This window comes from Pecten maximus, chromosome 1, assembly GCF_902652985.1.
Source record: "Pecten maximus chromosome 1, xPecMax1.1, whole genome shotgun sequence".
NCBI classification, from domain to species: Eukaryota; Metazoa; Mollusca; class Bivalvia; order Pectinida; family Pectinidae; genus Pecten; species Pecten maximus.
The window spans coordinates 22,842,241-22,863,012 of record NC_047015.1 but is presented as its reverse complement, the minus strand read 5'-3'; the positions used below and the strand labels follow the sequence as shown (position 1 = coordinate 22,863,012).

General features: G+C 38.1%; 1 protein-coding gene across 2 annotated transcripts in view; it reads left to right on the top strand.

Annotated features, from left to right (window-relative positions):
- The window catches only part of LOC117328050 (voltage-dependent calcium channel gamma-7 subunit-like), a 95,209-nt gene that overhangs the window by 61,591 nt on the left and 12,846 nt on the right, over nt 1-20,772 (top strand). For both annotated transcript variants that reach the window (XR_004532789.1, XM_033885383.1), the window contains exons 2-3: nt 5,680-5,766; nt 11,400-11,534. Coding sequence is in view for 1 of the 2 variants with exons in the window: in XM_033885383.1 (XP_033741274.1) it covers nt 5,680-5,766; nt 11,400-11,534 (222 nt within the window). In the remaining variant the exon portion in view is untranslated. The remainder of the gene's footprint in view (nt 1-5,679; nt 5,767-11,399; nt 11,535-20,772) is intronic.

The window sequence follows — 20,772 nt, the reverse complement described above, 5'->3', positions numbered from 1 at the left end:
GTGCCTGTACTGACCAGACAATGTCTGTAATACTGTCATAGAAGTCGTTAGAGTGGTAACTCGGAAACCGAACGGAAAAAAAACATGATAGCATGTCGGTCACACAGACTACTGACGGACGTACGAGATTATATAGGGATGAAAAGTTCCAGAACAACTAACGGACGTGCGACACTGTATAGGGATGAAAAGTTCCATCAACATTGTATACCATCATCAACATTGTATACCATCACCAACATTGTATACCATCATCAACAATGTATACCATCATCAACATTGTATACCATCACCAACATTGTATACCATCGTAAACATTGTATACCATCATCAACAATGTATACCATCATCAACATTGTATACAATCATCAACATTGTATACCATCATCAACATTGTATACCATCATCAACATTGTATACCATCATCAACATTGTTTATCATCATAAAGATTTATACCATCATTAACATTGCATACCATCACCAACATTGTATACCATCACCAACATTGTATACCATCGTCAACATTGTATACCATCATCAGCATTGTATACCATCATCAGCATTGTATACTATCATCAGCATTAAATACCATCATCAACATTGTATACCATCATCAACATTGTATACCATCATTAACATTGTATACCATCATCAGCATTGTATACCATCATCAACATTGTATACCATCATCAACATTGTATACCATCACCAACATTGTATACCATCATCAACATTGTATACCATCGTCAACATTGTATACCATCATCAACATTGTATACCATCGTCAACATTGTATACCATCGTCAACATTGTATACCATCATCAGCATTGTATACCATCATTAACATTGTATATCATCATCAGCATTGTATACCATCATCAACATTGAATACAATCATCAACATTGTATACCATCATCAACATTGTATACCATCATCAACATTGTATACCATCATCAACATTGTATACCATTGTTAATATTATATACCATCATCAACATTGTATACCATCATCACCATTGTATACCATCATCAACATTGTATACCATTATTAACATTGTATACAATCATCAACATTGTATACCATCATCAACATTATATACCATCACCAACGTTGTATACCATCATTAACATTGTATACCATTATTAACATTGTATACAATCATCAACATGGTATACCATCATCAACATTGTATACCATCATCAACATTGCATACTATCATCAACATTGTATACAATCATTAACATTATCAGCACACTGATCCTTCGCCAGATCTGTGTTTAGGTAGATACAACATAAGGCATGCGCTCCCTTAACTGTCATTTTACTTAAGGACGTGATGTATTCAAATTGCTTTATGTCATCTAAATAACAAATCCAGTGACATCAGTGATACACGTCTTTAAATCCATAATATGGTGCAATTTAAAACAAGTAAGTTGATCAATTGTTAGTATGTATCATGGTTAGACATGGGCCTTGCTGTTGACATGTAATTTGTTAAAACAAAACGTGAAAAAAACGCGTGTTTCAAACATCAAAAACCAGGCAAGAAGACTGGCTTAGGTAAAAATGTTCAGCCGATGCGTTAAACTAAAAGATGCATATCTCTATAGGCCCCAAATTCCACAGTTTAACTATTTGTCTTGAGAACACCCTTCTTACTATGAACAGGTGTCTTGATAGTACGAAATATGAGCATTTTTATTGATTGAAATGTCTCCGCTTATGCCTTATGTGTGTAATATTATCCACAGCCGCCATTGCATTTCCAGGTCAAAGCAGAATAAGTGTTTTACGTACACAAAGTCAAACCCTGTCAAACAAATGCTCCTATTGTGTGCTATAGACGATTCAAGACCTGTTTAGTAGACAACCAAATTGTGACACACAGCAACGTTTACATTCTAAAGAGAAAGCAGAGAATTCTATCTAATACATGAACACAAACTGAAAACTCGAAGGATGAAGCTGGGGACGGTGAAGGATAATAGTGAAAAAATAAGTCAATTGTTACTGATGTGCTTCCAATACATACAGAGAATGAAGAGTGTCCTACGATATACGCTTAACTGGTATCAGAGAGGATGTAGAAACTGCTATGTATCGTCATCAACATGACACTTCCATAGTGTACTGTAGGCGGTGGGGATATCGAAACATTCAGGATACATGTGATAAGACACAGGACCTTATGCACTGCTGAAATACCTTGAACCAGTCAAAACTATACCCTTCCTGGTGTTCAGACTGACCTGGTGTATATCTTATAAAGTAATTTTGATTTATGACATAGTGAAATACTGAGAATCATTAAAGACGTAAGTGTCACCTCATAGCACGAATTTTGCTGATGTTTGTTCTAGTCGGCATACATTGCATATAGAGAATACATAGTTAGTATTTTACAATACAATGTATAAGGTTTATTTTTGGCGAGGGTTAGGAGAGACGAGATGGCGACCCATAGACGTCTTTCCGTTCCGAGCCATATATAAACCTTGTATTGTATGATACAAACTACATGTATGTATTCTGTTTATCCTGCAACAGTTTTCTACAAGTGGATGACATTCAAAACAAACAAATTTCTGTTTTTTTTTTTTATCTTTGAACTGCTTCATCGCGCAAAATATCCATTCATTGATACCTTTCGTGTGTATTTACCACCACGAAACTATTAATGCGCCATTGCAAAATAGTTCCAGGCATTTTATGCAAATCTTAGTTTAATTTCACTATACATGTTAGGAAAAAAAAACGACAAAGACCCATTTAATTTACTATATGTATAAAATACCAATCAACAAAACGATTTAGATTTTGCAGACTCATGCTGTAGTCAACAGACACACAACGTCAAAGGTCAAAGTTCAGGGTCAAGTTGAAATAATCCCGTCAGTTGTGTAACAAATTTACGTGATTCGCATTGACGTATAAAGCAATCATATTGACGGAGAAAACACTGTAGGTTTATCCGTCAGTAGTTATCGGTCAGTGTGTGTGACAGTTGCAGGATAAATTAGATCTATATAAATCAGGTACAACATTGCAGTTAGATGAGATAACACAATCTTAACATGCACAGAAAAAAATAAAGACATTTCGAGATTTTGTAATTCTTTTTTTTTTTTTAATTTTATTTTCTTCTATTCTATTTTTTTTATTAATCTATTTTTTATTTTCATTTATTTGTTTTTGTTTTATTTTAAATAACGCATAGTACGATATATAAACATTATATTTATATTCATTTAACAATGAATTACGTTTCTGTGTGAAAATATAAACTGACCATCCCGCTAAACAATTGGTCATCAATGACAGTCGGGGAGTACCGATGTGGGTCTTCTTCGCGTTGACAATCGCACATCAAGACCAATCAAATCAAGTAAATCACGTCACGCCGTCTATGACACATCACAGATCATTGGTGTCGTGACCAATCGACACCAGGTGTCGCCCCTGTCTACACAACATCACTGACGTCGTCAATATGTAGTGTGTTGTTGTTATTATGGGACGAGAGAGATGGATTAATGCAGCTTTAATTGAATTGTTAGCTTGGTTATTGGCGGCTGTTTTATTGATAATTGTTTTGGTAAGCGTCATATCAGGTTTATGATTGGATGTTTATTTCACCTAAGTTGTGCTTTATTACGAACAATAATCTATCTATTAGAGTAGGATTACTGATGAAAAGATGATGACTTGTTTATTGAACAAACAGAAGCAGCACTGCTGAGAACGTATGAATAAATAGAATATGTCCGTTGTAGGAATTCCCCACCAGTAATCCTACACAGCTTACCGACCTCATTACGAGAGTTGATGTCTTCGGCAAGGACCAAATCTGTTACTTATTGTACGCCAAAGTACATGGATGATTATACCAAGTGCGTGGGTTAAAAGTACCTGAATCTAGAACGAACTTTACAAGTAAATTTGCATACATATGTAGGTAGTAAAACATACATTATTGAAGGGACCTTAAATTGCTTATATATACAAAACCTATAACAATCTTTACAATAACATACATAAGAAGAAACTACATGTATACTTGACTGACATCAGGTCCAGGACTACTTTTTAACGGTGTGACGTTACTGGGAAAACCCTTCTGTTTGTTTATATGTATACATGTGACATAAATCAGCTGTATTTTTTTTTCTTTGTGTTATTTGAACAAATTAATAATTGTGATCATTGACTTATAAATTCAGTCATATTGTTACTGTTCGTTGGGAATTTATTTTTATGGCGAAAGACTAGATACTTTTCGTTGTGCAACAAGCATAGGCGGAGGAATATGACGTGATGTCAAACATCAGTGGGCAGTTTCCGAAAAGCCGATCACCTCTGACTCACATTAATCTATATTTATTGTTATCTTGACACTTTGACAGTCAGCTTATTTTGCATGGTATACATATTTTTTTCTCATCTTTCCAAATATATGATTTGTTTAATTGTCGGTCACCGAGAAAAATACAAAGTTCCTATATGGTTTCGCCATGTTAATCGATTTCCCCATGCATTTCACGAAAAAGATGTGAGAAAAAAAGTCCATCATATGTTAGGTTTGTGGGATAGGAAAATTCTATTGGGTGTAAAATTTGGACATTCCTACATATGAGGGACTCTATTAAGAATTCTTTACCAGAATATTATAACTAGAATATACGTTATTTGGCTGTGCAGAACTAGAATATGTCTAACTAGAATATACGTTACTATACGCTGTGCAGATCTAGAATTTTTATAACTAAAATATATGCTACTAGGCTGTGCAGAACTAGAATGAAATTCTTTACCAAAATATTTATAACTATAATAGACTTTACTAGATTATGTAGTACTAGAATATATTTTTTACTAGAATATGTATAACTATATAATATACTTTACTAGAGTTTGAAGAACCAGAATAGAATTCTTTACCAGAATATTTATAACTATAATAGACTTTACTAGATTATGTAGTTCTAGAATATATTTTTTACTAGAATATGTATAACTATATAATATACTTTACTAGAGTTTGAAGAACCAGAATAGAATTCTTTACCAGAATATGTATAACTATAATAGACTTTACTAGAGTTTGAAGAACCAGAATAGAATTCTTTACTAGAATATGTATAACTATAATAGACTTAACTATATTATGTAGAACTAGAATAGAATTCTTTACCAGACAATATATATTATTTATATTCTTTACTAAAAGGGACTAAGGTAGAAAATGCTAAATGAGAAGATATTTTACTTGAATAAACATATCATATTGAATAAACTTTAGCTAAACAAGACTTTACCAAAATATCTAGAACGAACTTCACCACCACATTATAGATACCTAAATCTGATTCTACTAGAAGGGGCTTTATTAGAATGCTGGGAAAGCATTTAAGCATTTCTATTACTGTATTGTGGCCTTTTGAAACAGTGTACTGAAAACATAGCTATGTTAATAATTACACGATTTACGATGTCAAACACGCCAATGTCACACGACAATGATGTAATGTTTAATAATTACACGATTTACGATGTCAAATACGTCTATGTCACACGACAATGATGTAATGTTTAATAATTACACGATTTACGATGTCAAACACGTCTATGTCACACGACAATGATGTGATGTTTATTCATTTCTGGTGTTTCAGACAGCAGTGGTACCCCGTGTTTAACTGTGAGCTACTTTGGGGACCCGGGACGTATCGAGGGACAAGAAACATCGTTCGCTATCATAAGTAAGTTGTTGGTAATAAATAGCTGTCCTCATATTTCTCGTGACCACTTCGGCAAGCTATGTTTGAAAGGTCAAGGATATTGACCTACAAGCTAAATGAAGCGTTCTAGTCAGTCTTGGGAGGTGTGTATTACATAGAAACTTAAGAAGGTCATAGTCAAAAAGCTTCAGTAAATATATATTTTCCCTGAAAAAGGTCAGGGCTAATATGCCACTCGAGTGGATCATCATACAACCCATTATAAGATTTTTTCATTACAAGGTGGCTTCTAAACCTTGATGGACTAAAACATATATCATAAATGTGACAACCGACTCGGCCTTGTTTCATCCGCGCGTGATTTACGTTTGTGTAGAAGAAGTATACACCGATCCCTAGAGATGTTTAAAACAATAACACAGTACATTAAAACCGTTGGCGTCAGATTGCTGGTAAACTTGCTTGATAGTTTCAGTAAAATACATTACACTTGTCATCTAGAACAAATAGTAACAGGCAATGTGACGGTAAGTGATCACATTGTGAAGGTGATTCTGACTGGATGGGTATCGGGTAACCCTCATTTTTCCTCACACGTTTTCTGGCGTTACCATGGTATTTGTATTGAGAAAAGCTCCTTGCCATCTATCATACACAACAACTACAGAGTTAATAGTTCCCTTATCGAACCATTGATTGTAAACAATTAAGAAATAGATATTATTCTCTTACAGTATGCGGTTTGTCCTCGTAATATAATCGCCGAGGCGTTCCCTCTTGGTTTCCCGCCATTTCTACCAAGCACGCGAAAAGCCCTCCCCACTCTGTGACGACCAAAACAACTTTGATTGGAAGTCGACTCTTGCTCCCACAATATGACAGTGATACGTTCTGTTAACTTTGACCTCTTGTTTGTACGGAGGAATTGGTTGTCAATAGAACTATTATGATGACTAAGTGATTTTAACCTATTGAGATGTATGACCATGGCCGAAATCACTGGTCCTTATATACCGTCAATATTCGAGGTACTGTATACGTCATTACGGTCCGTATGTTAACGCCATCACAGGCGGTAATTGGAAGCTCCAGTATCCGTACCATGAACTTATTATTGAACGCTTGAAACAACCTCTTCGTTAAACTATGACACAAAACCAAACATAGAAAGGACCTCTTCCAGGAAAAGTTAATCAATTTTTCCCACGAACCAATTTGACCAAAACTAGGTGTTATTCGTAGCAACATTAATATTTTAGTGTATTGTGTTGATTACCTCTAATGAACATTTCGAAAACACCAAAATGACCTTTTTTTCTTATCTACTTCAAATTGTAGCATGGTTAGTGTCATAGGACTTCAATAACCTTAGGACGGTGTTAGTGAAATATACAATCAAAATTGCATATGGCAATATACCGAGGAGTGTTTAATGGTTGAAAGTATATATACATTTATCCTGCAACTGCCACCGCATTGTCAGAATACACCCATCATATGTATTTTTGCTGTCCTATACGGCAGTGACGGAAAACTTTGGAATCTTAGCTCGTGCGTCAGTTCGACTGACCTACTTCAAAGTGAAACTACGTTTAAAAGGCGAACATATTTCTGTCATTTTTGACACCGTTTCACTTCAAAATTATTTTTTTTGATGATTATTTTTATGACTGTTACAGGATAAATAGAATACATGGTCAGTGTCTTAAAATATAAGCTGTATTTTTGGCTCGGGACAGAAAGACAAAAGGGGCTCGCCAAAGCTCGCCACTTTTGTCTTTCTTAACTCTCGCCAAAATACAGCTTATATTTTAAGACACTGACCATGTATTCTCTATGTATAATTAGTTTTCTCTAGAAAGTATATCATATAAAAACAATATGGTACCATGCATGAAAATGTTTGATTATCGGTATGATTGGTCAAAGAACAATGCCAAGTACCTTCATACATTCATCGTAGCCATACTAAGTTGGTGTTATTTATGTATATATATATATATATATTAAATATCAAATGAATAACTAGTGCTGATATAGGAATTAAGGAGTGTGTATCTACATCAGAGTATGATAATGTTAAGTTTTTTGCTCTATCTAAATATATGTATATATCAAATTTCCACATAAAATGCTACCATGTATTTACCATTGTATAATAGTTTATGAAAGAGGACGTAACTAAGTTGTATAACTTGTGTCCAATTTCATTTGAATTTTTCAAATAAAATATGGTTAAACTAAAACTAAGTCATCTGACTGCAAAATCCATCGACGTCGTCAGCCAGGACCACCTCTCACTGGGCGTTTCGACTCCTATCCTGGAACGCCCTAAAGGTGGCGAGTCGACAGTGATTGGCCAAATCACTGCCCGTCGATGGATGGCTTCCAGCTCTTGTCCTCCCTTCTCCACCAAAGCCAGCTTGACGACTTCTCTGCTGTTGTGGCCAGTCGTTGTACAGCTGCCCTTCGGTCTTCCCCCCGGATGCCTACAGCACCAAACAGCCTCCACATGGACTGTGCAGGGAATCCTCTGCACCCCATTTCTACTGGCATGACCCACACACACCATCCTTTTGCTCTCACGTCATCATCAAGGTTGGCGTACTTAATATTACTGTTAATACAAAAATTGTTTTATCGTCAGTTATTTTCAATGCTGCGGTGGTCATATATGCTTCCTTATTTCAATGAAACAACACATTTATATTTGCACCGAACAAAGAAGTATTGTACCTCACTGTTAGTAAATACTAAAATAGATTCATTCTTGTCATCAATCTAAGGTCATAACTTCAAACATAAGATATGTTAAATTGTATCTTGTAAAGCACACTTCAGTTTCCTATTCTAGCTCCATTGTACATCATTGTACATAAATGTGAAATTATGTCAAAATAGCAATGCAATTATATTATTTAGTCACTAATGTCAGAAGAGCAAAACGTGTTAAAATCAAATGTATGTTAGTGTACAACTATTTTGTTTTGTCCTATAATATGACATTGCTAATATTGCTGGACGTGCATGTCAGTATTCTCCCAAGTTGATAAACATTCCCTTTTCGGTACATTAAGTCAATAATCTCCACAGATACGACCATCATCCATTGTGATAACTGTGTTGGTATAATTTTGAATTAATTATAAACCATTAATCTATCACTGATTGAATGAAATAGAGTCCAATCGAATACTCATTTTGGCACTGATCATACCACAATTTGAAGATACATTTTTCGGTTACCAATTTTGTCGACCTTTTAACTATAGCCAACCAGCATAATTTATTGAGCCGTGTCACATGAATGTCGGATTACAAAGAAAAATCTGGCTTCCATAAAAACATTTTAAAAAATACTGAAATGTCACATGATTGAGATCGCATAATTTTATTGTACAGTATCGCAACATCTAACTATATACATATATTTGAGCTCAAACTTTACATTGAACTTAACTGATGACTACATTTATATGAACAGATTTATAAATTAATTCCTCCCTGTGAGTCAATGGAATTTTTTTTTTTTTTTTTTCGAAAATGACCCTATTTAAATTAAATCTTTAGATGACAAATTTACCGATTCCAGACTTTCTGAATTTTTTACCATCATCACTTATCAACAAAATGCGTCAAATGATTGCAAAATAATTTGGTGTACAAAAGCCGGAAGTGGAAGTAACACTTCCATGAAGATTTGAAAAATGTTAAGGTGTGCATAAAGTAGTGAAATGTTCATTATTGAGATTGCCTAACTCAATTATTTCACATCATCTCGCTATATGGTTGAGCTAAACTAATAACTATATAAACAGATTTGAAAATAGATTACTTTTGGCTATTGTATTACACATTTAACACGAACATATTACAGTCTTGTAACTATAGGATTTTCGAAGAATAGACATTCCAAATATTTGACGATTAGATGACAAGTTCTCAATTTTTCTGCAATTTTGACCGTCATTATGTAACATACGGAAGTGGGTCTATCACTTCTGTAAATTTGTGCCTCTAAAATTGAACATTTTTGTCTTTAGCTATTTACCTACATATTTGAGCTCACAATTTACAGTAAATCATACTCTTGAGAATATATTAAGATCATTTGACGGCACACGACATTGTCTTTTTAGTTTTTGATGAAAAAGTTAACCCTGTCAAACACCTCTTGTTGGGAAAACTAAGAAGGTCATATCACAGGTACCTGGGACCTTTTGATTTTTTACATACCCCATGGTTGTCTGTAAAGTCGCTACAAATAACACCTTCTTTTGGTCAAATTGGTTCGTGGGCAAAATTCCATTGTTCCTGTAAGTTGTCATTTTTAATTGTTCATATTTAATGTTAATCACTATTCGTGTGAATAAAACAACTTCGTGACTTTAATTAGTTAATACAATGTCACTAAAACATCGCCAAAAAGGGATACCGGAAAACGTATTCAAGCATTCAACTGTAATTGCCAAAGTTTATACATATTTGGTAACAGTTTAATGCGTATATTTACATCTGTAAAGATTTTATTATCTACTACAGCTTTTGACGCGTTAAATGTGCCGTTGATGTCATCGGTGTCATCAAGTCAAAAGGCCAGAACAGCCGAAATTTCCAGAAGGAATAATATCGTATTTCATGTCATTAATAATAAACACATAAAATGTTTTTTTCCCACAAATTTGGTTATCAAATATATTATATACGTGTTGAGATATCGTTAAATTGTTCACAATGGCAAAGTTTATGAATGTTTAAAATCAAAACCGTTTTACTGTACAATGGTATACCGTTATATTTTAGAAATGATGCGGCGTTGAACGGGTACCGGATAGACTCGATTGATTCCTCGGAAACACTTTTGTTTCTATCGAATGGATTTACATTATTTTCAGAAGAATATTAGCTCTTAAACTCTAAATGAGAGCCGTCTTGACAGTAGGAGAGAACGATTCCAAGGATATTTCATTCGAAACAGATTCCATGTCTAACCAGTCAGATTAGTGTCGTTAACTTACATGTAGCAGACGATGTATAACTACAAAAAGGGGCTCGGTTTTGGATTTTGGAGTAAGGTAGGCCTTTGACACCAGTGAATAACCACAACACTAAAATCCAGTATACGTACACATCGGAAAACATGTCGATATTCTCCATTTTTACAATGTTTTTTATGATTGCTGGACTTTTAATGTTGTGGTATCTTGCATTTCCCAAATTCGAAAACGAGCCCCTGTGGGTGTGACGACGTTGACAAATTTGGTAATTTAGTATAGATCTAGAATAACGCTTATAATAATTTTGTGATAGCTACATCTTTTATTTAAAAAATCTGTAGTTTCATAGCTAAAACAGTTGTTTTATTTTATGTGGTGGCTTATGTGACTAAATTCTAACATTCAAAAGCTCTCTAGACCGAATGTAACAAGCATCCATTGGCTCTTTTTTAACATAAATCACATTGAGCTGTATTCCTAAGCTGACCGAATCACTGCAAATTGTAGTATACAGACTTATATTGTAATGCAATATGGTTTACTAACGACATATAGGCAACTGCAACAGAATGTAAATATTTTGTCTTGTTTCTACACAAACAAGAAGCTGCTCCGTATATTATGAAACTTAAATTTATCAATGTCTTTGCTTTCAAGAGTCCAACAGAGTAGCAGCCATGATACCGGTGATATCATTGATTCTCCTCACCATAGCAGCGGTCCTCAGTGTGCTAGGAAACCTTCGACAGGACATCAAGACGCTCATCTCCGCTGTCATCTACATCCTAGCGGGTAAGATCATCATAACTTCTGTCTGTAAAATCATCTCCGCTGTCATCTACATCCTAGCGGGTAAGATCATCATACTTTACATGTATGTCTATATAATCATCTCCGCTGTCATCTACATCCTAGCGGGTAAGATCATCATAACTTCTGTCTGTAAAATCATCTCCGCTGTCATCTACATCCTAGCGGGTAAGATCATCATACTTTACATGTATGTCTATATAATCATCTCCGCTGTCATCTACAACCTAGCGGGTAAGATCATCATACTTTACATATATGTCTATATAATCATCTCCGTTTGCATCTACAGCCTAGCGGGTAAGATCATCATACTTTACATGTATGTCTATATAATCATCTCCGCTGTCATCTACATCCTAGCGGGTAAGATCATCATAACTTCTGTCTGTAAAATCATCTCCGCTGTCATCTACATCCTAGCGGGTAAGATCATCATACTTTACATGTATGTCTACATAATCACCTCCACTGTCATCTACATCCTAGCGGATAAGGTCATCTTATATTCCTCTCTAAATAATCATCTCCGATATCGTCTACATTCTAGTGGTTGATATAACCTCCGCTGAAGTCTACATCATGTACATTCTTGCGAGTAAAATCTTCTCTGTTGTTTTCTACTTTCAAGCGGGTAAGATCATCTCCGCTATCGTCTACATCCTATCGGGTAGGTAATATCCGCTGTCGTATACGTTCCAGTAGATAAGATCATCTCCGCTGTCGTCTACACCCTTTCATATAAGGTAATCGCTGTTGCCATCTATATCCTAGCAAGTAATTCCATCTCCGCTGTCGTCTACACCCTTGTTGGTAAAGTCATCTCCGCCAAGGTAAACTGACCATCAGATATCATGTATTACGATTATATTGCGCTGAGCCAAGGTAAACTGGCCATAGAGAATTACGTATTACCGAACAGACGCTGCGCCCAGACACACTGTGTTTAAAATATTACGCATCGAGATTATCTAGCCATATGATATTACGTATCACGTGGCCGGCACTGTGCACAAACACACTATGATATTACATATCACGTGGCCGGCACTGTGCCCAAACACACTATGATATTACGTATCACGTGGCCGGCACTGTGCACAAACACACTATGATATTACATATCACGTGGCCGGCACTGTGCCCAAACACACTATGATATTACGTATCACGTGGCCGGCACTGTGCCCAAACACACTATGATATTACGTATCACGTGGCCGGCACTGTGAACAAACACACTCTGATATTACGTATCACGTGGCCGGCACTGTGCCCAAACATACTATGCATGATATTACGTATCACATGGCCGGCACTGTGCCCAAACACACTATGATATTACGTATCACGTGGCCGGCACTGTGCCCAAACACACTATGATATTACGTATCACATGGCCGGCACTGTGCCCAAACACACTATGGTATTACGTATCACATGGCCGGTACTGTGCCAAAACACATTATGATATAACGTATCACGTGGCCGGCACTGTGCCCAAACACACTATGATATTACGTATCACGTGGCCGGCACTGTGCCCAAACACACTATGATATTACGTATCACGTGGCCGGCACTGTGCCCAAACACACTATGATATTACGTATCTCGTGGCCGGCACTGTGCCCAAACACACTATGATATTACGTATCACATGGCCGGCACTGTGCCCAAACACACTATGGTATTACGTATCACGTGGCCGGCACTGTGCCCAAACACACTATGATATTACGTATCACGTGGCCGGCACTGTGCCCAAACACACTATGATATTACGTATCTCAGTGGCCGGCACTGTGCCCAAACACACTATGATATTACGTATCACATGGCCGGCACTGTGCCCAAACACACTATGATATTACGTATCACATGGCCGGCACTGTGCCCAAACACACTATGATATTACGTATCACATGGCCGGCACTGTGCCCAAACACACTATGATATTACGTATCACATGGCCGGCACTGTGCCCAAACACACTATGATATTACGTATCACATGGCCGGCACTGTGCCCAAACACACTATGATATTACGTATCACATGGCCGGCACTGTGCCCAAACACACTATGATATTACGTATCACATGGCCGGCACTGTGCCCAAACACACTATGGTATTACGTACATGTATCACGTGGCCGGCACTGTGAACAAACACACTATGATATTACGTATCACGTGGCCGGCACTGTGCCCAAACACACTATGGTATTACGTATCACGTGGCCGGCACTGTGAACAAACACGCTATGATATTACGTATCACATGGCCGGTACTGTGCCCAAACACACTATGATATTACGTATCACATGGCCGGCACTGTGCCCAAACACACTATGGTATTACGTATCACATGGCCGGTACTGTGCCAAAACACATTATGATATTACGTATCACGTGGCCGGCACTGTGCCCAAACACACTATGATATTACGTATCACGTGGCCGGCACTGTGCCCAAACACACTATGATATTACGTATCACGTGGCCGGCACTGTGCCCAAACACACTATGATATTACGTATCTCGTGGCCGGCACTGTGCCCAAACACACTATGATATTACGTATCACATGGCCGGCACTGTGCCCAAACACACTATGGTATTACGTATCACGTGGCCGGCACTGTGCCCAAACACACTATGATATTACGTATCACGTGGCCGGCACTGTGCCCAAACACACTATGATATTACGTATCTCGTGGCCGGCACTGTGCCCAAACACACTATGATATTACGTATCACATGGCCGGCACTGTGCCCAAACACACTATGATATTACGTATCACGTGGCCGGCACTGTGCCCAAACACACTATGATATTACGTATCACGTGGCCGGCACTGTGCCCAAACACACTATGATATTACGTATCACGTGGCCGGCACTGTGCCCAAGCACACTATGATATTACGTATCTCGTGGCCGGCACTGTGCCCAAACACACTATGATATTACGTATCACATGGCCGGCACTGTGCCCAAACACACTATGATATTACGTATCACATGGCCGGCACTGTGCCCAAACACACTATGATATTACGTATCACATGGCCGGCACTGTGCCCAAACACACTATGATATTACGTATCACATGGCCGGCACTGTGCCCAAACACACTATGGTATTACGTATCACGTGGCCGGCACTGTGAACAAACACACTATGATATTACGTATCACGTGGCCGGCACTGTGAACAAACACACTATGGTATTACGTATCACGTGGTCGGCACTGTGAACAAACACACTATGATATTACGTATCACATGGCCGGTACTGTGCCCAAACACACTATGATATTACGTATCTCGTGGCCGGCACTGTGCCCAAACACACTATGATATTACGTATCACGTGGCCGGCACTGTGAACAAACACACTCTGATATTAACGATAGATTACGTATTACTGCACAGGTGTTGCACCAGATATACTGTATATAAAATATTGCGTATGACTGAACAGGCCCTGCGCCGGGACACACTGGATGCTGGATGTCGACTCATACTTGGTATACCACTGCGTTCTTGTACAATTTTAAATTACAGACTGCAACAAATCAATTAAGACAGCATACAAAATATATAGGTACAGCGTGCGCTAATAATAGGCGCGTATGCATTTAGGCAGGGATTGGTTCGTGCTGCTACACAGATAGTCATTAAAGTGTTAAGTCTATTGAGTTGCGTTCGTGCAAATCATATAGGTTGGTGTTGGGGAGAAGATGGTGTGTATGACAATGGTTATAAGAGTTATTGGTTCCATCATGCATTGCAAACATTCGGGGACTAATTAGAGAAGTGTTACACCATATTAACAAAGCATTGCCCATTAGTGACTGTTATCGGAAATATCTCCCCCAGATATATACCCAGAGCTGTCATATTGCCGTCATCATTTCTGGATAGGAAACTATTTGATGTTGAACTGTATATCATCATCACAAATTGTCAAAGCTTGTGACCTGTCTCCCTCTGTCTGGTCACACACCAGACTTGTGACCTGTCTCCCTCTGTCTGATCACACACCAGACTTGTGACTCCCTCTGTCTGATCACACACCAGACATGTGACCCGTCTCCCTCTGTCTGATCACACACCAGACATGTGACCCGTCTCCCTCTGTCTCATCACACACCAGACTTGTGACCTGTCTCCCTCTGTCTGATCACACACCAGACTTGTGACCTGTCTCCGTCTGTCTGATCACACACCAGACTTGTGACCTGTCTCCCTCTGTCTGATCACACACCAGACATGTGACTCCCTCTGTCTGATCACACACCAGACATGTGACCTGTCTCCCTCTGTCTGATCACACACCAGACTTGTGTCTCCCTCTGTCTGATCACACACCAGACTTGTGACTCCCTCTGTCTGATCACACACCAGACATGTGACCTGTCTCCCTCTGTCTGATCACACACCAGACATGTGACCTGTCTCCCTCTGTCTGATCACACACCCGACTAGTGACTCCCTGGATCACACACCCGACTAGTGACTCCCTGTTTGATCACACACCAGACATGTGACCTGTCTCCCTCTGTCTGATCACACACCCGACTAGTGACTCCCTGTCTGATCACACACCAGACATGTGACCCGTCCTCCTCTCTCTAATCACACACCAGACATGTGACCTGACTCCCTCTGTCTGATCACACACCAGACATGTGACCTGTCCTCCTCTCTCTAATCACACACCAGACATGTGACCCGTCTCCCTCTGTCTGATCACACACCAGACTTGTGATATGTCTCCCTCTGTCTGATCATACTCCAGACATGTGACCCGTCTCCCTCTGTCTGATCACACACCAGACTTGTGACTCCCTCTGTCTGATCACACACCAGACATGTGACCCGTCTCCCTCTGTCTGATCACACACCAGACATGTGTCTCCCTCTGTCTGATCACACACCAGACATGTGACCTGACTCCCTGTTTGATCAAACACTAGACTGGTGACCCGTTCTCCTCTCTCTAATCACACACCAGATTTGTGATCTGTCTCTCTCTGTCTGATCACACACCAGACATGTGACCTGTCCTCCTCTCTCTAATCACACACCAGACATGTGACCTGTCCTCCTCTCTCTAATCACACACCAGACATGTGACCCGTCTCCCTCTTTCTGATCACACACCAGACTTGTGACTCCCTCTGTCTGATCACACAACAGACTTGTGACCTGTCTCCCTCTGTCTGATCACACACCAGACATGTGTCTCCCTCTGTCTGATCACACACCAGACTTGTGTCTCCCTCTGTCTGATCACACACCAGACATGTGGCCTGACTCCCTCTGTCTGATCACACACCAGACTTGTGATATGTCTCCCTCTGTCTGATCACACACCAGACTTGTGATGTCTCCCTCTGTCTGATCACACACCAGATTTGTGATCTGTCTCTCTCTGTCTGATCACACACCAGACATGTGACCTGTCTCCCTCTGTCTGATCACACACCAGACATGTGACTCCTTCTGTCTGATCACACACCAGACATGTGATCTGTCTCCCTCTGTCTGATCACACACCAGACATAAGATCTGTCTCCCTCTGTCTGATCACACACCAGACATGTGACCTGTCTCCCTCTGTCTGATCACACACCAGACTTGTGACCTGTCTCCCTCTGTCTGATCACACACCAGGCTTGTGACCTGTCTCCCTCTGTCTGATCTCACACCAGACTTGTGACCTGTCTCCCTCTGTCTGATCATACACCAGACATGTGACCCGTCTCCCTCTGTCTGATCACACACCAGACTTGTGATATGTCTCACTCTGTCTGATCACACACCAGACATGTGATATGTCTCTCTCTGTCTGATCACACACCAGACATGTGATATGTCTCTCTCTGTCTGATCACACACCAGACCAATGACCGCTTTCTCCCGACGATTTAAGTCGATCCACGATAGTGTAACTATAGACAGTTTTCCTGACAAAATAATCCGCCGAGGGCAACTGAGGGTACAAAGTAGCGTTAAGCGTACCTTAAAAGGGCTCTTGGACAACATGACTTCGCCAGGCGGTCTTTTGTGGAAAATGGCATCTAGATGTCATTTTTCGTTCTGCCGTTATTTTAAAAGGTTACTTCCCTTTGATGCCGGATATGGATTTGTTTTTATTAAAATATCACTTTGAAAAATTGAATGACAAATAAACATTTTTTAACTTCATAATTATAAAAATACACAAATTGACTTTAAAAATTGTCACCCCAAAAAGTCCGCTAAAGCCAGTTGCCTGCCAAAAATCCATGTTAAGAAAAGTCTCCTTAGGGCTGGTTGCGAACGTGCGTTTTCAGCGGGCAGGGTCTAAACCTGATTTTTCTCCGCTAGTAGCGTTTTGCGGACCTATTTAAGATAATAATTTAATCATTGATAAAAGATAATTAATGACAGAGCTGGAAATAGAATGTGACTGAAAATATTCAATCTTTGGTTAGAAATATTCAATCCTTGGTTTTTTTGTTTTTTTTTATCTAAAATCATGTTTGACTGTAAATGCTTCATAATGAATTAATTGAATGCCACACAGAATCCACAAAGAATCCACACAGAATTATAGACTGATATTTCCCATAACAATAACACCAAATCCGACTCTAATTTACCATAGAATTATGTTTTCGGGTTAGGAATGTCCGCTAAAAACATGTCTTCGATTGTTGCTGAATTAAGCAACTTGTACTTGGTTTTTAACCTTAAATCTATCATGTCATGGAGTTAAAGTGCGATATCTTTATTAATGAGGTAGAACCAATCCGGAAATCTTCTATTGTTACAGGCCAAAAAAGGCCGCTTAGTGCCATGTTTTTATTGATTTATTTCTTATATATGCATACATTCATTCATTCTGTCGTTCGATTAATTTTTTCTGTAGAATATACATTGTAATCCTTTTATAGGGTCACAGAAGTTGATATTTATTTTTGATAACTTCTCATATTGGCACATTACGTTGCCAAATTTCAGAGGTCTGCTTAATAAAGTGATTTCAAAAATTAAGAAAATTATTTATAAGATATGGACAGGAAGGTTTGTTATAGTCCACGTGTATTTGGACCTTCCCTAGTGCGTATACATGTAGCACTTTCTTACGGAATAGATTTTCTTCGCTTTTGTTTTGATTTGTTGTTTACTAATGGTAAATGTATCTTTTTGATGTATTACGTATCTATATTTAGAAGGCAGAAACACCGAAATAAATCTCATAACTTTTAACTACAGCAGATCAGCTTTTACCCTTTTTGGCGGCCATTACACGTACATTGTTCGATTAAAAAAAAAATTAATGGAGGGAGGGCGTAGCCATTTTTAATAGGGAACAATATAAAACAAAGACCAATGTCCTAACTATTATGACAATGCTATAGAGTTCACTACCGATAGCTATGCAGTAGTTGGCATACTATCTATAGAGTTGACATACTATCTATAGAGTTCACTACCGATAGCTAAGCAGTAGTTGACATACTATCTATAGAGTTCACTGTCGATAGCTATGCAGTAGTTGGCATACTATCTATAGAGTTCACTACCGATAGCTAAGCAGTAGTTGACATACTATCTATAGAGTTCACTGTCGATAGCTATGTAGTAGTTGGCATACTATCTATAGAGATGACATACTATCTATAGAGATGACATACTATCTATAGAGTTGACATACTATCTATAGAGATGACATACTATCTATAGAGTTGACATACTATCTATAGAGTTGACATACTATCTATAGAGTTGACATACTATCTATAGAGTTGACATACTATCTATAGAGTTGACATACTATCTATAGAGATGACATACTATCTATAGAGTTGACATACTATCTATAGAGTTGACATACTATCTATAGAGTTGACATACTATCTATAGAGATGACATACTATCTATAGAGTTGACATACTATCTATAGAGATGACATACTATCTATAGAGTTGACATACTATCTATAGAGTTGACATACTATCTATAGAGATGACATACTATCTATAGAGTTGACATACTATCTATAGAGATGACATACTATCTATAGAGTTGACATACTATCTATAGAGTTGACATACTATCTTTAGAGATGACATACTATCTATAGAGTTGACATACTATCTATAGAGTTGACATACTATCTATAGAGATGACATACTATCTATAGAGTTGACATACTATCTATAGAGTTCACTGTCGATATCTATGTAGTAGTTGGCATACTATCTATAAAGTTGACATACTATATATAGAGTTCACTTCCGATAGCTATGCAGTAGTTGGCATACTATCTATAAAGTTGACATACTATATATAGAGTTCACTTCCGATAGCTATGCAGTAGTTGGCATACTATCTATAAAGTTGACATACTATATATAGAGTTCACTACCGATAGATATGCAGTAGTTGACATACTATCTATAGAGTTCACTGTCGATAGCTATGTAGTAGTTGACATACTATCTATAGAGTTCACTACCGATAGCTATGTAGTAGTTGACATACTAGCTATAGTTCACTACCGATAGCTAGGCAGTAGTTGACATACTAGCTATAGTTCACTATCGATAGCTAGGCAGTAGTTGACATACTATCTATAGAGTTCACTGTCGATAGCTATGTAGTAGTTGACATACTATCTATAGAGTTCACTACCGATAGCTATGTAGTAGTTGACATACTAGCTATAGTTCACTACCGATAGCTATGTAGTAGTTGACATACTAGCTATAGTTCACTACCGATAGCTATGTAGTAGTTGACATACTAGCTATAGTTCACTATCGATAGCTAGGCAGTAATTGACATACTAGCTATAGTTCATTACCGATAGCTAGGCAGTAGTTGACATACTAGCTATAGAGTTCACTACCGATAGCTAGGCAGTAATTGACATACTAGCTATAGTTCACTACCGATAGCTAGGCAGTAATTGACATACTATCTATAGAGTTCACTACCGATATCTAGGCAGTAGTTGACATACTAGCTATAGTTCACTACCGATAGCTAGGCAGTAATTGACATACTAGCTATAGTTCACTGTCGATATCTATGTAGTAGTTGACATACTAGCTATAGTTCACTACCGATAGCTAGGCAGTAGTTGACATACTGTCTATAGTTCACTGTCGATATCTATGTAGTAGTTGACATACTAGCTATAGTTCACTG